This window comes from Eutrema salsugineum, unplaced genomic scaffold (assembly GCF_000478725.1).
Source record: "Eutrema salsugineum unplaced genomic scaffold, Eutsalg1_0 scaffold_7, whole genome shotgun sequence".
NCBI lineage: Eukaryota > Viridiplantae > Streptophyta > Magnoliopsida > Brassicales > Brassicaceae > Eutrema > Eutrema salsugineum.
Window position 1 is genome coordinate 2,414,698 of NW_006256486.1, and position 20,347 is coordinate 2,435,044.

At 33.6% G+C, this 20,347-nt stretch overlaps 1 protein-coding gene and 1 long non-coding RNA gene across 3 annotated transcripts; both read right to left on the reverse strand.

Moving 5' to 3' along the window:
• Window positions 1-3,526: 3,526 nt before the first annotated feature.
• On the reverse strand, window positions 3,527-6,125 carry LOC112082864. Of its 2 annotated transcripts, none has more exons than XR_002897391.1 (8): window positions 5,751-6,123; window positions 5,612-5,683; window positions 4,895-5,076; window positions 4,648-4,779; window positions 4,448-4,548; window positions 4,138-4,364; window positions 3,905-4,066; window positions 3,527-3,787 (listed from the first exon to the last, which is right to left on the reverse strand). It is a non-coding gene; the product is annotated as an uncharacterized LOC112082864 (long non-coding RNA). The 2 variants fall into 2 exon arrangements; XR_002897392.1 differs by having other exon boundaries at window positions 3,528-3,731; window positions 5,751-6,125.
• Window positions 6,126-8,868: 2,743 nt separating this feature from the next.
• On the reverse strand, window positions 8,869-9,689 carry LOC18010539 (cyclin-dependent protein kinase inhibitor SMR9). The gene has a single exon (XM_006393000.2). The coding sequence runs from the start codon at window positions 9,605-9,607 to the stop codon at window positions 9,260-9,262; it is 348 nt and encodes a 115-aa protein (XP_006393062.1). The 5' UTR covers window positions 9,608-9,689; the 3' UTR covers window positions 8,869-9,259.
• Window positions 9,690-20,347: the final 10,658 nt, after the last annotated feature.

The window sequence follows — 20,347 nt, forward strand, 5'->3', positions numbered from 1 at the left end:
CACAGATGGAGATCTGTTGATCATGTAAACCACAGTAGATGCAGCTTCAGCCCAGAATGATTCACTTAATCCTGTATCGCTTAATAAACTTCTCACCTTTTCCAATATGGTCCTATTTAATCTCTCAGCCACACCATTTTTTTGTGGTGTGTAAGGACAGGTCTTGTGCCTTAGTATACCATGAGCTTTGCAGTGATCATCAAATGTTTTACTGCAATACTCAAGCCCATTATCTGTTCTAAGCGCCTTCAATTTCTTTCCACTTTGATTCTCAACAAAGACTTTCCACTCTATGAATTTGCTGAAAGCCTCATCCTTAGTCCTGAGAAAATAGAGCCACACTTTCCGAGAGAAGTCATCCACAAACGAGATATAGTACTGGCACTTAGACAAACTTGGTGTGACATTCGGAGAACCCCAAAGATCGGAATGAACATATTCCAACTTTTCCTTTGAAATGTGTTTTCCTTTCTTATAGGACAGTTTGTGGGATTTACCAAGAATGCAGAATTCACATTGTTTTAGTTCTGACACATCATCTCCCTTTAATAGCTCTTTCTTGACTAAAACCTGTAATCCTCTAGCACTCATGTGTCCCAGCCTGCTATGCCAGAGCATAGTCTTATCTCCAGTCTCAACCGCTGCATTCACTTCCCCTTTCACTGGCTTTCCGTCTAAAATGTAGAGTGTATCCGAATAATTTCCTGCGAGAACCTCCTTTTCTTTGTAAAACACTTGAAGTCTGAAGTTTTTGGACTGAAACCAACAGCCCTGTGACTCCAGTTGTCCTAATGATATAAGATTTCTCTTTGCAGTAGACGAATACCTGACTTTTGTTAACACCACGGATGAATGGTTGCTGTTAACTATCTTCAAACTCCCCATAGCAGAAACAACACAGTGAGTATCATTTCCCATTAGGATCTTTCCTCCATCAATTTCTTTTACGTCAAACAAGAGATCCTTTCTGTAGGTTAGATGATACGAGCAACCTGAGTCAAGAACCCATCCATCTCTGACACTGAACTCATAAGCTGTCAATACCAAAGGTTCATCTGAAGGAACTTGTCCGACATTGGCATGAGCATTACTGTTTTGACCTTTCTTTGGGTAGTCCTTTTTGAAATGTCCTTCCCCTCCGCATACCCAACATGTTTTCTTACTCTTTGCCTTTGTCTTTCCTTTGTCTTGCTGTTTTCCTCTAGCATTAGTCCTCTTATCCGTCTGAGTCTTAGACTGGACATAGAGTCCCTCACTACTTGCTTTTGACAAGTAGGAACCCTTTTGCTTTAGCTCTGTTTCGAGTGAATAAGCAGCTGTAGTAACCTCCTTTAGAGTTATCGTTTGTTGACCACCCCTGTACTTGAGTGTATGAACAAGTTGAGCAAACTGAGATGGTAAGCCGTTGAGAAGAATTACGGCTTGATCCTCATCACTCACTTCAACATCCAGACTTGCAATATCTGAAACTAACTTGTTAAAGACGTCCAGATTCTTGTCTAGATTCTTTCCTTCTTCCATCTTAAAGCTGTAAAATCTTTGTTTGAGGTAGAATCTATTAGGCAATGATTTATCTTGATACTGAGATTCTAGAGAATCCCACATGGACTGAGCTGATTTGTGCTTCAATCCCACCTTTCGTAATACCATATCAGACAAGCTCATGCTCAATAGATTCCTAACTCTACGATCCTTTTCAACAGCTTTAGGATCAACTTTCTTTGCCTCCTCATCTTTGTCCTTTGGATCTGGCAAAATTGATGACGATGACTCATCAATGTTCAGGACAGAATCCAAACCCAGGATTTCCAGCTGAGCGAGGATCCGATGTTTCCAGATGGAGAAATCTCCTTCTCCATCAAACTTTTCCACTTCCCACTTTCCATGTGTCGGCTCCAACATTCTGCTTGATCAGATCTGATAATCACTCGACTTGAGAAACGATCAGGACGCTGAATACCAAGAAGAAATCCCAGACAAAGCTAACGCAAAACCAATGGATCCGCACCAAATATCCTCAACAAACACGATCAATGAAGATTGACCGAAAGATTACCGAATCAGACGTCCTTGATTTCAGAAACAACACAATCCTGACATTGGAAACCAGGTATGAGAAAATCCTTCCTGCCAAGTCAATCCTTGTTTCTGAGAATCCGAAGAACGTCTCCAAGTAACTGGATACTCGTCGATAAAATCACCTCCCAAACGATCTAACCTGGCTCTGATACCACTTGTAGTGATTTTGAGTTCCAATTAGTTGATTCTTTCCTTTGTTCTTTAACCGATTCAATACTCTGTTTCTGAGTTGATGATTTGTGCAGAAAAGTAAAGAACACATGCGTTTACAAGTTCCCACAGCAACGAGCTAGTGGTACGTCTTGGTGAGCATAAGAACCCGCTCACTAGGTTTCACTATACGCTTGAACCGAGTACAAGTTATCAAGAGCGATCTATCCTGAGATTACAACCGAGAAACAAAGAAGAAGAAGCTTTGAAGAAGATAAGCTTTTCTCTCTAATCTCTCTCTCTAGATCTCTCTACTTGTTGCTCACGTATCAACCTCTCTCTAAACTCTGTCTCTCCTTTTGTATCAGGATCCAGCTCAACAACCTCAAGCTCCTGCAACTTTTCGTTAGCGTAACTAACCTTATCTGGTTCAGTCAACGCACCAAGAAGCAGATGATACAAAACGACAGTTGACCAAGAGATTTGATTCCTTCTGGGCTTCACCAAGCTCTACACCGATTGGGCCTAATTCATCCAATATCAGCCCATCTCAAGCTTTAGCCCAAACATAGCTGAAAACGCATCGTATCATCACAATTAGCGAGTGAATGTTTCTCCAACTCTTTTTCTTTATTTTTTTTATAGATTTTTGTAGGTGATTAAGGCCAATCCGACTAATCCCACTAGAGCCTTCCAAACACAAAGAGAAGAGTACCATCAGACCACAAGTGTCTTGACAATCTCTTTGAAATTTTATTTTGTGGTTTTACACTTTAGAATTTGATGTCCTAATTATTTATATGTTTATGCATCTCTATGATACTATTTTTCTATGATTAACACACACTACAAGAAAGATGTACATTGTTAGCTCACGATTAGCGCTATCATATCGATTTAATAGCGTTTCAATGAACGCTGTGATCTCCGGAGCTATAATAGGGTGACCCCTATACAATAGCGTTTTCGGATTGTGCTATATTATCTACTTTTATTATAGCGTTGAAATTGTGTTGTTATTGACGATATAGTAGCTCATTTTAGACGCTATAATATGGACTTTTGTAGCTCGGTTTTGTTGCTATAGACTAATCTCTTGTAGCTCTTTTTTTTGCTACGGTATAACGTGTTGTAGCTCTTTTTCTAGGCTATAGAATATTGTTTTATAATACTTTATCCGGGCTATTGTATAACTAACATGTTCTAGTATCTTTTTTTTTATTATTATGACCTGTAGTTTTGCAAAATTATTTTCAAACCGAGAGACCTGTTTTCCAAAACTATAAAGAAACCAGCGTTTGCATTTAAAACACTCTTATTTTTATTAAACATCCAAACATGTCTTACACAAAACATCACAAGGACAAACATCATATTAAAAACAAGTCTTACAAAACATCAAGTCTTAAACATCATACCAAATGTCTTACAAAACGTGGTCTTAACATCATGGCTGCTTGAAGTGCTGAAGCAATTCTTTGAGTGAGAAGAGCTTGCCTAGCCTGGGAGAGAATCAATGCCATAAGTTGCAGTTCCAAGCAACAAACACACACAGTAACTGCAACAAACCAAAACCATATATTGATGTATTGGGAATCTGTTTACGTAACTCTCCAAAGTCATCAAGCAAAGGTATAATTTCAGAATTGCACCAAAATCCAAATGAACAAATTACCTCAAAAAGATTTGATCATCTTGCAACCGGTTTTTGCAGCAGTTGTCGCCCTCTTCTGTTTTTGTCCAATATAAAACTCCACCAGATTTGATCTTGTATCCAAAGCACGTTCCAATTGTTCTAGAGAAAAGTTTATTGTAACCAAAACCTGCTTTTGATGAACTGTGCAAATAATAATCGTCTTAAGAGTGTTAAACAAAGTATTATTCATGTAAAGGACCAAGAAATCAAACCTGTAATGATGAGATGTAACTGAAACTGATTCAAGTCTCTCGTTTTGCTTAAACGTGGTCAAAATATTACAACCATTCTTCTTTTCTGCAAAACAAAAAATTCAGAAAATTAATAAACTCTCAAGAACAGAGAGAAGGAATAAGAACTAAAACCAAAAGCTAATGAGATTAAGGAGAAGAAGAAACGTCAACTCTTTGCAGTCTCAAAAGCATCTTCACCAGATCACCTAATCCAATACACAAGCAAAATCAGAATCTAACTGAACACATAAGCAGATCGATCTCCAACAAAAGTGTTAAAGTGACCTACATCTCATGGAAACAAAAGTAATAAGCATCCACGCTTCTGAAAACAAGTGAATGGGCTCGGCGATACTTATGATCAACTTTAAGTTTCAGGCTTGTGCTTACCTACAACAAAGAAACACCAGCGTTACAATTTCAGCTTTAGAGAGTCTTTCGGCAGAGTTTATTTCACCAAGTATATAGAACAGCAGAACACTAACTCACCTTATGGTAATCTCCTACGGGAGATGCGTAAATGAGGAACTTGTACTCAGGTGCTGGAGCTGCTCCAAGGATAGTGCCACTCCCTATTAGCCGAGGCCTTGTATACAAAACTCCTTTACCCGGAGGAGGAACCTAAAACACCAAAAAAAGCCATAAAACCCGTGAGGAGCTTCTAGAGATGAGAGCAAACTATGATCAAGAATCATATCGATTGGAATAGAGATACACATTGGTCCATAGTCCATACCCATTCCATTTCTTGATGGCACGTACAGTTTGCTTAACTGCTTCGATGAATTGCTCCACAGAAGGTGGTGTCATACAAAGCCTATCAGCACCTGTTTGCATACTAAGAGCGTTTTCGTCAGGCTGGAACAGCCTAACCTGGTCGTCTTCTGTCCTGTTAGCTTTGAGATCTTCAAATAGTCCCTACAAAGCCAAACCAATATCAAAAAAAAAATTTCTATCAAACCCTCATATATGTGTATAAACACTAAATCTCTAAGCTTTTGCTCGCTTATACACTGAAATCAAATAGCTTTAAACAATCTATGTATCACTACTTTGAATCCAGAGATTAAAAGCTTCTAACTAATGAATCCTGCCCTAATTAAACCCAAACGTCCTATAATGTTGTCGCAAGGGACTTCGAAGGAGTTGATGTTGAGTAGTTTATTCTCTGCAAGCTACTAAAAGATCTGTTAGGCGATCATTGAAGAATAAATCTCGCATCTGAATCAACTGCCAACGCTTTGTGTTCAACATCAACAAAGAAAAATGAAAATAATGCATATTATTAGGCTATTAGCGAGAAATACAACAACTGGCCATCATAATGAAGGTTTTAAGCATTTGCCTTAGGTTGAATATCGGGTGGTCTGTCTCGAAATCCTCAGTATAAGTATCGGTTTGAATAATTTAAGAATCTCCATGTCAAAAGCCCACAAAGTGTTGAGAACCATACCTGTTAAACAGGATCGAAGAAAGCTCATGAGAGGAAACTCGTCATCGCCGTCCAGGAACCCTAACCCAAAATCTACAGTTAAACCTAATCAGCTCTTGAGAATAGGAGAGGCGAAAAAAGGGGTGAGTTGTTTCAATACCCTTTATGGAGGATGGAGGTGGAAGCGGCGGCGGCGAATTGAGAGAGGTGGGTTCAATCGGAGATGAGTTAGGGTTTAGGTTAGCTGGGTCGGGGGAACGGGAGGTGGAGAAGGAGGCTGAGAAGAAGGCGAGGAAGGAGGATGTGGTGAGATGGTTCAGCCACAACGGCAGAGACGGTGGAGGAGGAAATCAGAGACGGAGGGACAACGAGCTGCTTTATCGAAAGAGAATTTTTTTTTTCCAAAGAACTTGTTTTTGTTCTTCTCCGAACAATATAAAAAGAAGAGTCACAATTGGGGTACTTAGTATTTTTTTTTCTTTTTGCCTAAGTACTGGCGCTCATCACAGAATTTAGATTCTAAATGTTAATTTTTTGTTCCCGCTTACTGAAATTTCGATATAACGTGTTTAAAATGCTATAATAGAATATTCAAATCCGAAATATCCTCTTTAATAGCAGTTATAGAAATTATGCTATGTTAATGTGCTATCAATACTCATTTTTCGTACACTCTTGATTGGATTGAGCTTATGGTTTTTTGACTCCAATGATTCACAAAGAAAGATGCTAAAAGGGCGAGTTATGAACTCGAAGATTTTTAGGTCCAAAATTGCGATGAACGGTTTGAAACAAGGAGGTGACTTCAAAGAATGAAATATTTTGCAGTTAAAATATGTTAAGGCGTGAGAATAGAGTTTCCAAAAATCCTTAAGCCTCTTAAACTACTTGAAACGAAATCTACAAACACTGGATTGAAGGCTGCGTCAAGTGTTATGATCTACACTTGATAAACCGAAATGATCTGTTGGCTAACCACCAAAAAATCAAAGAGTTTCATGAAGAGCAAAAGAGAGATTCTCTCAGAATTTATTAAAAAGGTAAATGTCAAAATTCTGGGGTTACATAGCATATATAGAGGGAAATGAGTTGACATAGGATCATATTCGAAAATGACAAAGTTCATTAAATAAAACTAAGACCAAAATAAATAAATTTGGACTGACTCCTCGGCTATCTTGATTTAACCTTTGAGCTTCCAGTCGAAAATGACTCTTGGACTTCTTGCCGAGCTTGGACCATGAGTGGGATATTAGCTATAGTCTCGTTAAAACCTCCACCCGAAAAATTCATTGACTTAAATCTTGCAGCCAACCTTATAACAAGAACTCTGGTAACTAAGGATGAAAACTCATCTTCACTGATCCGGACTTGAACTTCCACATTCCGGATTTCTTCTAGCATTGTCCACAGCTCTTGTCAACCTCCGAGACTTGGACCGCATCACTGGATTCTCCAAAACGACCAAGGCTGCTTCTGGAATCTCATATGTTGCTTCTGGTTTCATGATCACATCACTCTATCCTTTTTGTTTGTTAGAAACTTATGCATCTATATCGTAAATTACCTTCTTGATCTCTATAATTTGAAAACCATAGCCTTATAATTTACTTTCTAGAAGAACAACGTTCTGCACAATCATATCAGACGACCCTACACTCACCAATTTCAAATACATGGACCATGATTCAACACCATATCTGCAAGAAGGCGAAGCCAACACCATAACTTAATGTCACTCTGGATCCGATAACCTTGTAATTAAATTCTTCTAATTTACAGTTCATTGCTTTTCTTGTTTTTTATATTCTTTTTGTCGAAGAAGCATAATAGGTAAACATTTTTGTAACACCTTAGCTTTTTCATTCTCAGTGAACGTTCTTAGCAGAAAAGTAAAAATAAAAAAAAACTCTTTATCAGAAAAAAGCAACCACCTACTTATGATTAAAAAAGCATTATTTATAACCAATGGAAGAACTTCGTTAAGAGACGAAGGGTATGTTTGTTACTTTGTTGTTGGTTTTTTTCTAAGCCTGTTGTGTTCACTTCTATGCCCTCTCAATATGGGACATCTTTTGATAATTCAATGAGTCTAAAGGAGGATTACATTAAGAGATGAATATAGCAATGAATTTTGTTTGTTACTTTGTTGTTTAAGGCATGGACAAAGTATATTAGAAAATATATATATATATATATATATATATTCTTAAATCCTTACAACTATATTTTAGTACGTCAATATACAAGTTTTTATCAGATTTATCAGTGTAAAATGATACAATTTTAAAAAAAAAACTATATTTCTTACAAAGTTTATAACTATATTTTAGTACGTTAGTAGACTAGTTCAATAATAATTTCCTTTTCATTCAAGTTTTGATGTTGTACATTCTAAAAGTGGCCCTTTTGAGTGACGTAAAACGAATAAATAATGCACGGAAGGGTGTAAGTTCATAATTGCAATCATAAGATTCGTACGTCCTCAAGTTATGATATATCCACATTTTTGAACTCTAGAGATAATATTATAGCAGCAACAAATCGAAAATAAATAAATGATGGGAAAAGAATTATTAATTTACGAAAAATACTATCATAGCTGTTTGTGTCTTCTTCTTACCTACTCTACATATATAGATATAATTCTATACATTCGTTATAACTTGTAATCAGTAATTTTGTTCTTAGAAAGGGAGTGGGAGAAAGAGAAAATTGAAAAAAGAGAAAATGATGGAAAAAAAGCCGCACGAGTCCTTGCATTGGATTCCCTTCGAATATGTTATCGTCTGCTCCGACACTTTGGCCATCCCTTAAACATTTCCTTCTTCTCTTTTGTTTTCACTAACTAAATTCAACTTTTCATAATTACATCACAGTTTATTAAGATAATTTCTTTAATTTTTGAATAGATTTGCTCAGTAATTTCTCAAGTTTTATAAACTTTAAATCCAACAAACGGAATAGTTGAATCTTTCTTAACTTTGCATTAATTATACCCAAAACTTTTGTAAGCGTATTATTCTGCATCGGCTATTTTTTTGGCTGTGGCTATATAAACTTTTTCTTTTCGGTCGAACTTAACATATTTTGTCAGATTTTGAATTCGAGCTCATAATCAATCTGACAAAAAATGGTGTATTTCATGACTTTTTCTTGTACTTAATAAAAAAAAGAAATAAATTTTAGAAGTGCTTTTTATGGAATTAATTTTTGACGAGATTGTGAATAAAATAATGAGGAAATTAACCAATAAATTATGTAAAACAATGGTCCAACTCTTAATTAACTCAAACCAGAATACAAACAAAACTGCAAATTAAAGCTAACAAGCCTGAAATGTTAGCAAGCATCATTCAATTACAGAAAACATAATAAATTACAGAAAAGAAAAACTAATTCAAAAAAGGGATAGGGTATTTGATTAATTATACCCTACCACAAATTCAAACCCACCTAATTCAAAGTTATCCAAAAAAAAAATACGAAAACAAAAAAAAGGAACCAAAGAGGGGAAAACAGCAAAATAAGACACAAAAAAAAAGAAGCAAAACATCACACTACACTCTCTATAATATACTTTCAATATTGTTGTATCTGAATCTAGAAACTTGAGATATATTGATCATACCATGATAATAACCGCAAAACCCTAATCATAAACTTAGCTTATTTATTGATTTGTTGACCAAGTGCGAAAACGAAGAAGAGCTCTACATCTGGAGGAGCAAAGAAAGCGATTTGTCTCCTACTTAAACCGCAGTTCTGCGCCACCCTTGGCTTCTTCGGCGCCGGTGGACACGTCAGCATCTCCGGTATTCGTGACTTCTTAGATTTCGGAGTACAACATCCACTGGCTGGAATCGGCGATGTCGACGTGGCAGTTGGGGAGATTGAAGTAGATGATGACGTTGAAGTGACGTCACTATTGATACTACATGGAGAAGATGGGTTCTTGATTCTTCCTCTTCTTCTTGCAGTTTTTCTTCTTATTGGTTTCTTTCCTTTTGGTGCCATTTAATTTTAGACCAAACTAAGCGAGAGCAGAAGTGAAGAGAGAAAGAGAGAGAGATAGAGAGAGAAAATAATTAAAGTGTGCTAATCTATATATGTATATGAGGATTGTGTATATGTATAAACCTTAGTGGAAGTTTTACTTTAAAGCTCTTAAATTTTGACTGGAAAAAGTTTCTATCAGGGGAGAAGAAAAAGCCAAGAAAGAAAAAGGTAAGAAAAAAAAAGAAGAGATTGCTTAGTATTTGGAAACTAAAGAAAAAGGGTTTCTTTTTGCTAGAGGATCAATGCATGTAAGTCACTGTGAAGTGTGAAATGGGTACGCTATAATTTACTTAAATATTCATAAAAGAAATTTATTATAAAATAATAGGGTTTTAGGATTTTCTCGTCGATTCACGGACGTTTTATCAGAACTAGCTTATAATTTATCTTATATAATTATGAACCGAGATATTCTTGTTTTAATACTTAATCGTATCGTGAAGAAAAAAAAGTATGTCTAAAGGCTATATTTTTTGTTGTTCCATTTTTTGTGTTTTTCTTTAATAGCTTCGGTTGTCCTATAATAAGGTAAAAGGATTAAATAAATAGAATCAAGGTGAATATATCGAAGAAGAAAACCCTTTTCCCGAAAAAGATGGTATCATAGTACCGAAGAAATAATTTAATTATGTTGTACTTGTTTCAAATGCATGCATTCGTTAACTTCGCGATTAAAGACAACACACGATAATTCATCTCTTTTTTTCATTTTTTTTTTTTTTGCAATCAAACATTATTTGTAAGTTTCTTTTAACGTCTTTTTTTTTACGCCAACACTATTTGTAATTTATACTAACGCATGTGAAACGTTAATTCAGAGTAGAAAAACGTTAATTCAATCTTACTCGTATATGCAAAAAAAAAAAAAAAAATCTTACTCGTATATAGATATGCTGTCACATGCACATACTATTTAAAATAATAAATTCAATAATATATACTCGCACTTCACAGATTAAAAATTTAAACATAAATGTCTTATTTAACTAAAACCAAGACAATAATCTCACATTTGATGATTAAGATATTTTTGTTTTACAAACCACTATTTCCTTGGAGGTATTAGGGGTATAGTATAATTAACTTATTTACCTATATAGCCATAAGATTTTTCCTTAAGAAATAACGAAAGGGAAAGAACTGCAGAAAACAGGCAGAATAATTAAAAAAATTGAATCAAATAAACTTCGATGTTCACGTGGGATGGCATTTAAATTCAAGTATATATATATATATATATTCATGGGTTTCTACACTTCAACTAACACTATTTTTTTAATTTATTTTAACCAACTAACCCCTTATGGGTTTAGTTGAGATTCTTTCGGCAATTTTTTTTTTTTTTAAAAACTGTATTGAAGAAAAATTATAAAATAGCAATAACAGTTCGAGACTTTATTTTCTTATACGGGGAGATATTTACCAGAAAAAAAAATTATATATGTAGAAAAAAGGCTAAATCCCTATAAAAAGTACACACTAGTCGAGGCTGGATCTTATCATGGGATCCAAAACATAGGATTCACTGTGCACAAACGGCGAGTTTGATTTTCGGGGAAATTGCTAAAAGCAGATTATAATTTGATTCCAAATGCAAAAGTATATTCTAAATTCAATCTATTGCAAAAATATGTTAGAGAGGTAGAGAAATTACTATTATCTCCTACATGAGTAAACAAAAAACAGATATCTCAATTACGATTATAACCTTGCGAAGTCTGCAAATATTAATGAAGTTTTCTCAGCAGACTGATAAAGAAGTCTACTATACTATTAAATCCTATTTTTAAATTTAAAAATTATATAAAAATAATGTAAACTGAAATTTGTTTTTATAAATCAAATGTCAATAAGTATGATCTATAAAAATTATAATTTAATAAAAATGAATCATTTCTAACCATCTAAAATAAACATAAAAAATGAAAAGTTTTAAACTAGGGCTGCAGACTTCTTTATCAGTCTGCTCAGCAGACCGTAAAAGAAGTCTGCTATATTATTAAATCTTATATTTAAATTTTAAAATTATGTAAAAATAATATAAACTGAAATGTGTTTCTATAAATCAAATATCAATAAGTATGATCTATATAAATTAGACTTTAATAAAAATTAATCATTTTAAACCATCTAAAATAAACATCAAAAGTGAATAATTCTAATTTAGGATACTCTATTTTTAAACTTTATATTTTAATTTAAAAATTATGTAAAAATAATTTAAGCTGAAATTTGTTTTCATAAAACAAATATAAACAATGTTGATGTATATAAATTAAAAAGTAATATAACCAATTCAAATTAAACCAACAAAGATAAATATCTTTATTATAGGTTTTAATTTAGGGTTACAGACTAATTTAAGAAGTCTGCATAAACCGTACCCGAATTAAAATTAAAATGTGTACATAAACCGAAAATAATTAACCTAACCGGATATTTTTAACCTATTATATAAATGAAACATACTAATTGTTACCCTAAACTAGAAACACTCGACTCCTTCTCTGTAAAACGGCGCTGTGCTCTCTCTTTCATGGCTTCTCTGCTAGCTTTTCCTGGTTCGTTTTCTTTCTTCTTCAGATTTGCTGTCTCCTCGTTCTTTGTTCAAATTCGTGACTGATTTTGGTTTTCAACGGGATTTCAGATCTGTTGAATATGTTGGAATCGAAGGTGTTATTGAACTCAAACGGTTATAGAGCAAAACTGGTGAAATCCATAGCATCTCGATCCGGCGGAATCACCTACTCTGCTTCGTCTTCTCCGGCGACTCTCCCCTCCGCTCTTCTCTTCGATTGCGGAGGAGTGCTTGTTGATACCGAGAAGGACGGTCACAGGATCTCCTTCAACGAGTTTCGGTGTGATTTGGCAGAGAGATTTGGGTGTTACCTGGGATGTCGATTTGTACGGCGAGCTACTGAAAATCGGTGGTGGAAAAGAAAGGTATTGAGGTTAAACAACCAAATTCGAGTTCATGAAGTCAACGATTTAGTGTTCAAGTTTTTTTTTTTGTTTTCATTGACATGGCTTGTTTTGTTTGTAGGATGACTGCGTATTTTAACAAGATTGGATGGCCAGAGAAAGCTCCCAAGGAAGAAGCAGAGAGGAAAGTGTTCATAGCTGGGCTTCACAAGCAAAAAACTGAGCTTTTCATGGTTCTGATCGAGAAAAAGCTTCTTCCGCTTCGACCCGGTGTTGCCAAGTTAGGGTCACTTGTTTTGCTCAAACTCTAAAGAAAAGCATGAAGAAAATTGAAGATAATATTAGGGATTAACAGATATAGCGTACTATATCCTCAGGTTTCTCTTTTGTGTATCTTGGTTTGATCTCAGATTAAGTTATTCATATGATTTTCTGTTTAGTATGGTTTAGATTCCTTTGCGGTTCTTTTTAGATATGTAAAAGCTGAATTTTATATCAACCATATGAGGGTATGGTTTGGTTTTCTTTTGGTTTTTTTCGGATCAGGTTACTTGATTAGGATTGAACATCTCCATGACCATATGTTGCCAGTAAACCAGGACAGATTTAGTGGTTTGATTTTATATAATTAAGTCCTGAATATGATATAATTAATTACAGGTGGGACGAGGCGACATAAAAAGTGCTGAGGGAGACTAAGAAAGAGAGATGACACAAGCTACAAGAGGCATTGTATTGTTCTTATGATTAAGCTTCAGATTCGATTTTTGAATATAGAAAATAAGATTACTTCTTTGATTGGCTTTTGCTGAAAAAAACTCAATTAGGTGAACGGATTTCGTAATCTATGAGAAGAAAAACATATAATACAATATGTATGATATCTTGTTTATGGTAATATACTATTTAATGCAGAATGTCTTGTTTATTTTGAAGCAGAATATCAATATGTACAACAATGTTAGCTTATAAACAGACAGAAGAAGCAATGTACAAAAACATGGTTTACATCAAAATGTTTGAAGTCATATATATTAATGTAAAAACAGTTCTAAAACCACAAATTGTTCTAAATTCAGAAAAAAAAAATTTTTATGGCCAAATAGAAGAAAAGCTCAGATACATAAAATTAAGAGTTTATACACACAAAATTCCTAGTTAACAACGAACAATGGATATTTCTAACACCAGAACTTATAAATACCTAACTTTACAATCTTTGAAACAATCTGCATAAATATGATACAAGCATAAGCAAGCAATCACTTGACGTTTACCACATATTACGAAGTAGACTTCTAAAACTAAAAGCTAAATTAAACAAGAAAATTCATTATTTTGTAATTATAACACATAACCACGTCAAACTCATAAATATGCAACATAAAAAACAAATAAACATGTCAAAACAAGAAAAATATTTTTACAAGTAACAAATATTTAAAAATGATTTTAGAAAAATAATAATTAGGCAGACTTCTTATGCAGTCTGCTATGAGGTGCTAATAGGTAACAGCAGACTTCATCTACAGACTTCTTTATAAGTCTGCTTAGATGTGCTAATTACCTTTCAAATCAAGAAAATTCATAACTTTATAAAAATAACACATAACCACGTCAAACTCATACAGATGCAACACAAAAAACAAATAAACATGTCAAAACAAGAATATCATTTTTACAAGTAACAAATATTTCAAAATGGAATTCTTAAGAAGAATAATTAGGCAGACTTCATATGCAATCTGCCATGATGTACTAATACGTAACAGCAGATTTCGTCTACAAACTTCTTTTAGAAGTCTGCTTAGATGTGCTAATTACCTTTTAAATCAAGAAAATTCATAACTTTATATTTATAACACATAAACACATCAAACTCATACAGGTGCAAGAATCATACCTAAAATGCATTTACAATTTTAAAAAATTAAATAAAAACATTACAAATATTTTATAAAATTGCATTTTAAAAATTTTAAAAAATGCAGACATCCGTTCAAAGTCCGCTGGGAAAATTTCACGTTGAAGTCTTCTAGAAAAAATGTTATTTTTGCATTTGACCAAATATTTGACTTTTCGTAGTAGACTTCTTCTTGCAGTCTGCGAGAAGAAAAAGTTATTTTTGCAATTGACCAAAAGTTTGACTTTTAGAGCAGACTTCTAAAAGAAGTCTGCTAACGAGTAAAAGAAGTCTGCTATAGTAGAGAAGTCTGCTTATGAAGTCTACTTTACAAAAAAAGTCTACTCGAGGTTATTTTTGTAATTGACCAAAATATTGACTTTAGAAGTCTGCTATGCGCAGACTTCTTTAGAAGTTTGCTTGTAGGTCAAATTTGCATTTGACCGAATCTTAATTAAATTAATAGCAGACTTCTAAAGAATGCTAAAAAAGTCTGCTATTTATTTTTTTTGTAGCAGACTTCAAAAGAAGTCTGCTATAAAAGTCAAAAGTGGTCAAAATCTTGGTCAATTGCAAAAATAACCTTTCGAGTCAAACTACGAATTAGCAGACTAAGTCTGCTATAAAAGTCAAAGATCGACAATTTTTTTGGTCAAATGCAAAACTAACTTTTTTTCTCGCAGACTGCAAAAGAAGTCTACATGATTTTTTTTTTGTTTACAAAGGACAATTAGACTTCTTTTACAAAAATATGAAAAAAGTCAATTGCAAATCTAACCTTTGCGTTGACTAGCAGACTGAAAAAGAAGTCTGCTTTCGCGAAACAGAGCTAAATGTTAAAGAAAATGAAGTAGATGTTTACATACTTCCAATTTAAACTCGATTAACTTTGACATACACCCAGACTTTTGTATAGCACCGATAGCAAACTAGCTAAGTCGTTGTTATGCAAGAATCTCCAAAAATAGATGATTTATGAAATTGAAAATTATGAAAATGAGCATGAAAGAGTTTTTTAGATGAAATTGGAGAGAAATTTGTAGGTAAAATGAAGTTATAAGCGACACAATGAGTAGTTAGAGCTTCAAAATTGGTTGGGCAAACATTTAGAGCTTCAAAATTGGTTGGTAATGGTGGTTGGCAAAATTGAAGAAGATGACATTTTTCGTAAATAAGTGATACATTTTAGGATGGTTGTGTATTTTTGGTATTTTTCAGAAAAAATAAAAATTGAAAACATAATGGCATTTTCGTGAATATACGTGGTTGTGAAGAGATAGTAGGGAGAAAATGGCATTTGTTGAAAAGGGAGAAAAAAGAGGTTAAATTTGCATTTGACTTCAATTTTGAGGTCATATGTGCAAGAACCATTGATTTTCAAAGGCCAAATTGGATAAAGAAGACATAATATATCGTCTCTCTTTTACTTAAAACAAATTTAAATTTTTAATATTTTTTTTTTGGTCGAAAGTTTTTAGTAATTTTTTTTGGCTATACCGATAAATCTCCAAGGAAATATTTCATAATCACATAGTAATATAAAAAAAACTCACTTAAATTTTTTATAAAATAATTCGTAATTCTCTTTATAAAACAATTCATTCGTAAACTCACTTAAATTTCCAACACCATAAACATTTTGTAAGGAAAAAACTAACAGTAGAGATCAAATAATATTATTGAAATATAGTTCAATTTGTATTTCTCTTGCAAAATCATTTATCGAACTCACATAATCGGAATTTTTTTTTATCATGTTATAAAAGAAAATGTCTATAAATATTGCTAGAAAACTTTACAAGTACTACTACTATTATATAACTGCGATGCTCCTAGGTCTGGGCATAAATACTCGTTACTTGTCCCGTACTCGTTACTTGTCCTGTATTCGGCTTGATAAAACAAGTACTTCTTGTTGTCAAGTCGAGTAACAAATCTACAAATTTTATTACTTGCAAGTACGGATCAAATATCAAGTATCGTTTTTATTTTTAGTACTTGTCTTGTTACTTGTCTTATTACTTGATACTTGTTACTTATTAAAATAAATACTTGTTACTTGTTACTAAATATTTGTTATTTATTTAATTTTAGTAACAAAATCTATAATAGATATTAAAATCCAAAAATTAAACCCAAAAACTATCAAAATTTTTAAAAAAACTCTATTTGTTACAAATTGTATGGTTGCCTTAAAACTCATGATCACATATATATGAGCTTTTGATATTAAAATCCGAAAACCCAAGTGTAATTTACCATTATCGATAAAGAGTTTCTCTTAATATGCACTCAAGATTCAAGTATCAAGTATTTTAAAGTCAAGTATCAAGTATTCAAAATTTTTACGAGTATTTAAAATAACGAGTACTTGTTATAACCGAGTCAAGTACAAGTAATAAATCTAATTACTTGAACGAGTCAAACCAAGTAACAAGTACATGAAATTTAGCAAGTACTTATCCCGTGCCCAGCCCTCATGCTCCTTCACGTACACATGTTCCAACGCATCAAGGAGACACATATCTTACAATATGGTTCCGAATTAAGAATTACTCAACCTAATCAAACTTCTCCAATAACTGCTTCTATTGAGTAATCTTTCTTCTAGTCTTCTGCTTAACATGTGTTTTTTTATTTTAGATTTGGAGTAATAGCTAACTGGCTGCTTTGTAAAGGAACCATTTATTTTCTGTAATAATATTTAACCACAAAACAAAACCGTAACAACTAACGGTAGTGAAAACAGCTTTCCTCATTCTTTTATAACGTTAATTTTTACCTTTTTGATAATTTTTTACATATCGCTTACTGTTTTTTATCCCGTTAAAATACCATTGGTTTATGTCAACAAATTTTACTCTATTTGTAGTTGACGAAACACTTTTATTTACTCTAATACTTTTTTTAGGGGTCTTCTTTTCTACCGCGTACGCCGCCAATTTTATCCGTTTCGCTAGTTAAAGGCAACAGATTACGGCTTACATGTGCCGAAATATATTATCATTTTCCTTTAATGTAAACATTATTCCATTATTTATAGCAATCCATTTTCTATTTGTCACGAGAGAGTGAATGTATCATGCATCATTTGCATGTCAAAACGCCAAAACGGGAGATTAAATTGGGACATCACCATAATTTCCTGGTATCGTCAGACACAATATACAAAACACAATTTGTTTTTTAACACTCAAATTTTAGAAGCCAGAGAGACATTGTAGCAAAAGAGAGTTGTGTTTGAAATATACAAAACATGATCATAAACTCAAGACAATGTATGTCTCTCTTTTGCTACATTGTGAAAATTGAATTAAAGCTAAATCACTATTTATATCATATGTTCAATGTATAGTCTGTTAGCAGAGTCGTGCCTAGCGATACAAAACCTGAAAGTGATATAAAAAAAAAATCAAGGTTTTAGATGTTTTTGTCCTAATTTTGCATAAAATCAATAATAATCAACATCGTCTCAAATTAATGAAAATAGAAGTAAACAATAAAAGATTAATTCTAAAACACAAATTTTTTCTTTTTTTTTTTACATTTCATTAAAAACTTTTAATTAAATTATTTTTATAGACTAAATAGTCAAGTTATTTAATCCCTTTTGTTATTTACTCGAACAAAAATAAGTGTTATACGTACCCGAACCCGAATCCGAATCCGATCAACACTCCTCAACGTCTCTCAACTCACTCGCACACACTTAGAGATTTGTTGAAAGAGATGATATGTAAAGGAAGATAAAAGAGACAACACAAATTGGTAACCCAGAGTTCGCCTTCGAGAAGAGTTATTGAGGCTTGACGGCACAATTAAACAAAGAATCCACTAGAACATTCAAGAGTACAACCGATTCGATCTACAAGAAAAATGCTCAAGAAAAATGATAAACAACCTCACAGATCTTTCTCACTCTCTCTTTCTAGCCTTATTCTGTGTTTCTTGATAAGATAACGAAGTCTCCACCGATTAGATATTATGTCGACGCTTCGGTTCACCTAAGCTTAACCAAATCCTATAACCAGCTGCTATATCTAATTAACTCTTGAGCCAAATCGAGCTTCAACCCATCTGGTTCTCAGCCTTGACCAATGTTAGAATGTCACAAATAACAATAAAACTGTTTATTTTGACCAAAACTCACATTATGATCATCTCTAAATTCCAAATTTTTCTTCTTTAAAGTTGATAAATTAGTCAATTACTAGTATTATCTTCCGTGCTACGCACGAATCCATTTTTTTATATATATTTAAACTACTTAAACATTGCTTAAGTCTACATAAGTGTCCCGACCAAAAAAAAAAAGTCTACATAAGTGTTCAATTAGGATAAAAGAAAACAAAGATCAAAGCTTATGGACCTATATATTTACCCTCTGCAATTTGTTGTCTTCAAGTTTGTACCTCATTTGAGGTCTCTATCACAGTATCTCACGCTGCCACGCTGGTTAGAAACAGAGTTGGCAAAACGTGGCGTATTTGCTGGACGCAAGCATGTGCTTTCTTCTTTCTCAGCTTCAAGCAACCCAAGCCATTTCCTCTCAGCAGCTACATGCTTCTGATTGACTGAAGCATGAACTCGTTCCTTGTACTTGCTCTCTCTTGCCATCCTCCTCGTCATTGATTGAGATGATCTCTCTTTTACCGATGCCTTTTTTCTGATGTGAATCTTTGAAAATCCTCATTCCATTGGCTTCAGCCTTTTTGACATGAGACTCCACTTGAGTTCCAAGCTTCACGCGTTCCTTCTCTGAGGAAATCTTTCGCTAGATGCATTTGTGCCTTTAAAAGAATCTCCAACCTGCTATTCGAGAAAAGAATCAGACAAAGAGAGACGGATCACTAAAAGACTTTGCTTTGATTTACCTTTTCAGTTCAGCGGCATAGAACCTTGCCTCGGTTTGTTGGCCAAGCTCTTCATCGGACGATCATGATGGGGTTCTGGTTTCGCATGAGCCTTTCTCTAAGCTTTATGCATTGCTGCAGTATTACAGATTTTCAAGGAAAAGGAGAAAAACTTTAGCAAGTAACTATGCTTAATTAGAGAATCAAAGACTTGGTCATTTTAGGGCAAAGAGCTAAATCGGGTAAGGAAAGTGAAAACCTGTGTTCAAAGATGCGCATGGAAAAGCTTGCTTTCAATATTTTGAATAGAAGGTACTGTCTTCTTCTTACTACAGTCAAACAAAAGCCTTGCACTAATCCTCCAAGGATCTCTCGTGGCCGCTAGAGGAATCTCCGTTGGAGACCTTTCTCCATCGTTTCGATCAAATCAGTGAATGATCTCTGTCAGAAATCTTATAAATTCAACAAACAAACATAAAAAGTGATTTTATACATGAAAGTCTAAGACGAAGAAGATAGAGAGAGAGACCTGAAACAGTTTAGAAAGCATATGATATTATGATGGACAATGGAAGTTCGTCGTGAGTAGCTGATATAGGAAGTTGGAACCGTCTCAAAGATCGTGAAGTAGTGCTTTATGAAATTTGGGATTTAAATTCTAAATTTTAGTTTGTTTAGAATTTGTAGATCTATTTTTGTTACTTTTTACGTTAAATGTTTTGTTTTGTTTTTATTTGCCACTTGTCACCATATTATTGGTTCAGTAACTTGTGTTTCAATAATATAAGGATTTGTAGATTATGCAGCTGCTAATGATTTGAATATCTGATTCCTTGTACTCTAATTTCTACATCCCAGCAAATTAGTTGGTGAACTAGTTTTGTATTATCCTTTTAATATTTAATAAAATCCACATGAAAAGATTTGACTATAATTTATTAAGCATCCATGTGATATAGTGTTACCCTAATTTCTATTCAATTGTTTAATTAACATTTTAATTAGTTGCTAATGTAAACA